This window comes from Mustelus asterias, unplaced genomic scaffold (genome assembly GCF_964213995.1).
Source record: "Mustelus asterias unplaced genomic scaffold, sMusAst1.hap1.1 HAP1_SCAFFOLD_293, whole genome shotgun sequence".
In the NCBI taxonomy this organism is placed as follows: domain Eukaryota; kingdom Metazoa; phylum Chordata; class Chondrichthyes; order Carcharhiniformes; family Triakidae; genus Mustelus; species Mustelus asterias.
The window spans coordinates 166,353-172,352 of NW_027590258.1; the positions used below are offsets into that span (position 1 = coordinate 166,353).

Sequence of the window (6,000 nt, forward strand, 5' to 3'; positions counted from 1 at the left end):
CTAATAACACGTTGTTTTATGAATCATGAACAGTAGTAACTCTATTCCTGTCAATGCCTAAATGTTAGTTTTTTTCGCAATGTTCACATTAATTTTAAATATTCTGAAACATGTGCCCAAAAGAACTTTAAAGAGTGCTTAACAGGACTTATGTTACACTGCATTTGCTAATTAGATGTGAATTAGATTTAAGGTACATTTTAAAGTCACACTGGATTGATAGCCTGCAGGTAATATTCCAATCTGTTTCTCACCATAGTACAGTAAACAGAACAGAGGAAGCTATATGACATCACTATGATTAGTATTTTAATCCGCTATTGGAAGTGAGAACACTCAGTTACTTAGTGACAGTAACTTTGTGCCTCTTTTTGGCATCCTCCATGACATGTCTGCAGCTATCCATTTGCTAAATCACAAGCTCATTTCCAACTCCAAAATCTGTACCTATCTTTCCCAAAACTCCACTGGTGAGGGTGAGGGGGCTGCTCCCCCCAAAATAATTTTAAGGACAGGATTTTACGGCCTCGCTCGTCCTGAAACCGTTAAATCCTGCACGAGGTCAACAGACTTCCCATTATCCACCCCAGCCAAAGTGTCAGAAAAGTCTGAAAATGGGAGTGTTCTACAATCCGATTTTGGCGCTGCAATCTCCCCACACTCTGGTCAGTTTTACTGGCAGCTGGGAGATTTGCGCTGGTCGCGAGGGGCAAAGGCTAGGTACACCAGGGAAGCCGGTTGGAACGCGCTTGGGTGCCATTTCACAGGGTGCCCCTCTGATCTCCCAGTGAACTGGGATGACTTCACCCGCAGCCCCCCCCCCCCCCCCCCCCGCCCAAGGACTTCGGACCCCCACCATCATCATCAGCGGCATTGCTACCCCCCAACACCAACATGACTCGCCAGCATTGGGGCTTCAGGATCCACCTGATGAGTCCAAACGTGCCCATCCGCCTTGCAGAGCTTCCTTGTCATCGTGCATACCCCCCTGTCCCACCTCCACAGCACTGCCCCTGGCACACTTATGGTGTCTAAATGGGCACTGCCAGACTGGCACTGCCCAACCATGCCCCCAAACACCTGGGGGCTTCAATGATCCCCTCGGTATGACCATGGCGCCTTGTCTTTGTTGGTGGACACCAGCAGTGATTCCAGCAGGTGGAAAATGCTGTGCAGGAACAAGTCAAGTCCTTTTAACTCTTGCTAATTGGCTTTATGCTCTTTTTGGACACGAAGGCGATCTCGCCGGCAAAACAGGGGAGGAGGATAGCAAACCGATCATGCCTGTTTTTTAATCCTTGCCAGCGATCTACCCGGCTCACCACGCTGATCAATTGGCATGGTGAGCCGGTAAGATCGCGTCCCATATTTGAATCTCTCTAATCGGGTTTCCACTGACCATGATGAACTATCCCTCCTCTTTCTTCTCTACCTGTCTGCAGCCTTTGACACCAACAATGCCTCTCCACTGAAGTCTAGCAGGCAGAGACTGAACTGGATCCTTTCCTTATCTATTCAAGCCGTAGCCAAGGATCTATATCCTCAACACTCTCCTATTTCTCATCTACATCCTGCTCTTTGGTGACATCATCCAAAAACATTGCAGGTTCGACATGCATGCCGACAGCATTCAGCTCTCCCTAACCACATCTTTTGACCTTTTCATTATGTACAAACTGGTCTGACATCCAGTACTGGATGAGCGAAAATTTCTCCCATCTAAAAATTGGGAAGACTGAAGCTATTGTCTTCAGTCCTCACTACAAACTCTTTACCCTTGCCACCAACTTCATCCTTATTCTCTGGCAAGCTTTCGAGTCTGAATCAGAAAGTTCACAATCTTGGCATCATAAACGAATGTTACTTGGTCATTAACGCTGTTTATTTCCACCTCCATAATATTGCCCAACTTCATTACTTCCTCAATTTATTTACTGCTAAACTCTATTCTAGGCCTTTGTTACCTCCAGACCTGACGATTCTAATGTATTAGTGGCCTGTCTCCCATATTCCACACTCCATATACTTGTTTTTAGCTCGCATTCTAATACAAACCAAGTTCCATTCAGTAGCACCCATGTGCTTGCTGGGTAACCAACATTTTGATTTCAAAATTCCCATCTTTGTTTTCAATCCCTCATGAGCTTTGCTCACTTTGTCCTGGTAACCTCCATCCATACAACCTTCTACGATATCAGAGCTCCTCTAATTTAGCCTCCTGGCTGTTTGATTAGAGCAGCAACCTTAACATTCTCTCTCCGATCCCCCAAAATCAACAGGGCAAGTTCCCCCCACTCCCCAGAGGAGCAACTCTCCTCCACCTCACCCAAGTAGAACAGGTTTCTCATGAACCCCCAGGTCTCTATCACCCACTCCCAAAAGGGAGCAGCTCCCAGCCCATCCCTCCCAAAAGAGAGAAACTCCCTCTCGATCCCACCACCCCCCCCCCCCCGCCCAAAAGGGAATAGCTCCCTCCCAAAAGGTAGTAGCTCTCCATGCCTCTCCCCCCCGCCATTGAGCAGCTCTACCCCCCTCCCCCCACACACTCTCCTGCCCCCACGATCAATCTGACCCCCCCTCCCTGTTCTCCCCTTCCACACTCGCCCCCCCCCCCTCGCTCCTCCCCTCTCCCCACTTGCCGCTCTCACTCCCACCCCCTCCTCTTCCCTCCCCGGTCTCTTATCCCCCCTTGCCCCCCGCTCTCTTTCCCCCCCGCTCTCTTTCCCTTCCCCCCCCGCTCTCTTTCCCTTCCCCCCCTCTCTTCCACTTCCCCCCCTCTCGCCCTCTCTTCCACTCCCCCCCCCCTCTCGCTCCCTCTCTTCCACTCCCCCCCCTCTCGCTCACTCCCCCCCCCTCTCTTCCACTCCCCCCCCTCTCGCTCCCTCTCTTCCACTCCCCCCCTTCTCGCTCCCTCTCTTCCACTCCCCACCCCCTCGCTCCCTCTCTTCCACTCCCCCCCCTCTCGCTCCCTCTCTTCCACTCCCCCCCCCTCTCGCTCCCTCTCTTCCACTCCCCCCCCTCTCGCTCCCTCTCTTCCACTCCCCCCCCTCTCGCCCTCTCTTCCACTTCCCCCCCTCTCGCTCCCTCTCTTCCACTCCCCCCCCTCTCGCTCACTCCCCCCCTCTCGCTCCCTCTCTTCCACTCCCCCCCTTCTCGCTCCCTCTCTTCCACTCCCCCCCCTCTCGCCCTCTCTTCCACTCCCCCCCCCTCTCGCTCCCTCTCTTCCACTCCCCCCCCTCTCGCTCCCTCTCTTCCACTCCCCCCCTTCTCGCTCCCTCTCTTCCACTCCCCCCCCCCTCGCTCCCTCTCTTCCACTCCCCCCCCCTCTCGCTCCCTCTCTTCCACTCCCCCCCCTCTCGCTCCCTCTCTTCCACTCCCCCCCCTCTCGCTCCCTCTCTTCCACTCCCCCCCCCCTCGCTCCCTCTTCCACTCCCCCCCCTCTCGCTCCCTCTCTTCCACTCCCCCCCTCTCTCCCACTCCCCCCCCCTCTCGCTCCCTCTCTTCCACTCCCCCCCTCTCGCTCCCTCTCTTCCACTCCCCCCCCCTCTCGCTCCCTCTCTTCCACTACCCCCCCCTCTCTTCCACTCCCCCCCCCTCTCGCTCCCTCTCTTCCACTCCCCCCCCTCGCTCCCTCTCTTCCACTCCCCCCCCTCGCTCCCTCTCTTCCACTCACCCCCCCTCGCTCCCTCTCTTCCACTCCCCCCCCTCGCTCCCACTCCCCCCCATCGCTCCCTCTCTTCCACTCCCCCCCCCTCGCTCCCTCTCTTCCACTCCCCCCCCCCTCGCTCCCTCTCTTCCACTGCCCCCCCCTCGCTCCCTCTCTTCCACTCCCCCCCTCGCTCCCTCTCTTCCACACCCCCCTCCCTCGCTCCCTCTCTTCCACTCCCCCCCCCCCTCGCTCCCTCTCTTCCACTCCCCCCTCCCTCGCTCCCTCTCTTCCACTCCCCCCCCCTCGCTCCCTCTCTTCCACTCCCCTCCCTCTCGCTCCCTCTCTTCCACTCCCCCCTCGCTCCCTCTCTTCCACTCCCCCCCTCGCTCCCTCTCTTCCACTCCCCCCCTCGCTCCTCTCTTCCACCCCCCCCCCTCTCGCTCCCTCTCTTCCACTCCCCCCCCCTCGCTCCCTCTCTTCCACTCCCCCCCCTCGCTCCCTCTCTTCCACTCCCCCCCTCGCTCCCTCTCTTCCACTCCCCCCCTCGCTCCCTCTCTTCCACTCCCCCCCTCGCTCCCTCTCTTCCACTGCCCCCCCCTCGCTCCCACTCCCCCCCCTCGCTCCCTCTCTTCCACTCACCCCCCCACGCTCCCTCTCTTCCACTCACCCCCCCTCGCTCCCTCTCTTCCACTCACCCCCCCTCGCTCCCTCTCTTCCACTCCCCCCCCTCGCTCCCACTCCCCCCCTCGCTCCCTCTCTTCCACTCCCCCCCCCTCGCTCCCTCCCTTCCACTCCCCCCCCCTCGCTCCCTCTCTTCCACTCCCCCCCCCTCGCTCCCTCTCTTCCACTCCCCCCCCCCTCGCTCCCTCTCTTCCACTCCCCCCCCCTCGCTCCCTCTCTTCCACTCCCCCCCCCCTCGCTCCCTCTCTTCCACTCCCCCCCCTCGCTCCCTCTCTTCCACTCCCCCCCCTCGCTCCCTCTCTTCCACTCCCCCCCACCCTCGCTCCCTCTCTTCCACTCCCCCCTCCCTCGCTCCCTCTCTTCCACTCCCCCCCCCCTCGCTCCCTCTCTTCCACTCCCCCCCCCCTCGCTCCCTCTCTTCCACTCCCCCCCCCTCGCTCCCTCTCTTCCACTCCCCCCTCCCTCGCTCCCTCTCTTCCACTCCCCCCTCCCTCGCTCCCTCTCTTCCACTCCCCCCCCCTCGCTCCCTCTCTTCCACTCCCCCCTCCCTCGCTCCCTCTCTTCCACTCCCCCCCCCCTCGCTCCCTCTCTTCCACTCCCCCCCCTCGCTCCCTCTCTTCCACTCCCCCCCCTCGCTCCCTCTCTTCCACTCCCCCCCCACTCGCTCCTCCTCTTCCACTCCCCCCGCCCCTCGCTCGCTCTCATCCACTCCCCCCTCGCTCCCTCTCTTCCACTCCCCCCCCCTCGCTCCCTCTCTTCCACTCCCCCCCCCTCGCTCCCTCTCTTCCACTCCCCCCCCCTCGCTCCCTCTCTTCCACTCCCCCCCCCCTCGCTCCTTCTCTTCCACTCCCCCCGCCCCTCGCTCCCTCTCATCCACTCCCTCCCCCTCGCTCCCTCTCTTCCACTCCCCCCCTCTCGCTCCCTCTCTTCCCCCGCCCCCTCTCTTCACCCCCTCTTTCTTTCCCTTCCCCCCCCCTCTTCACCCCCTCTTTCTTTTCCTTCCCCCCTCTCTTTCTTTCCATTCCCCCTCCCCCCCGCCGCTCTCTTATCCCCCCCGCCCCCGCTCTCCCCCTGGTGTCCCCAGTGAGGGAAGGCCGCTGGTCCCGGGCCTGCCTCCGCGCTGCGCTCCGCTGCCTCACCGTGCTTCATGGCGACGATGCTGCTGGCCGCCACCGTGTCGGAGGAGACCAGGACGAAGTCTGTGCCCTGTATTCCTATCAGATACTCCATGGCGGGGCGGCTCAGACACAGCGAGCAACCACCCTGAGACAGCAAAACCAACAGCGCCTGCGCGCGAACTCAGCAACACCGCGAGAACACCCTGGGGGCGGGGCTTAGACCAGAGAATGTTCCAGAGAGAGAGATGGGCCGAATGTCCACTTTCTGTACGAAGTTTAACAACACCAGGTTAAAGTCCAACAGGTTTATTTGGTAGCAAAAGCCACACAAGCTTTCGAAGCTCTAAGCCCCTTCTTCAGGTGAGTGGGAATTCTGTTCACAAACAGAGTTTGTAAAGACACAGACTCAATTTACATGAATAATGGTTGGAATGCGAATACTTACAACTAATCAAGTCTTTAAGAAACAAAACAATGGGAGTGGAGAGAGCATCAAGACAGGCTAAAAAGATGTGTATTGTCTCCAGACAAGACAGCCAGTGAAACTCTGCA

At 58.6% G+C, this 6,000-nt stretch overlaps 1 protein-coding gene across 1 annotated transcript in view; it reads right to left on the minus strand.

Annotated features, from left to right (window-relative positions):
• The window catches only part of psmb2 (proteasome 20S subunit beta 2), a 33,834-nt gene extending 28,152 nt beyond the window's left edge, over positions 1-5,682 (minus strand). The window contains exon 1 of the mRNA XM_078204263.1: positions 5,470-5,682. Coding sequence (XP_078060389.1) covers positions 5,470-5,560 — 91 coding nt within the window. The 5' untranslated portion in view covers positions 5,561-5,682. The remainder of the gene's footprint in view (positions 1-5,469) is intronic.
• Between the last annotated feature and the right edge of the window lie 318 nt (positions 5,683-6,000).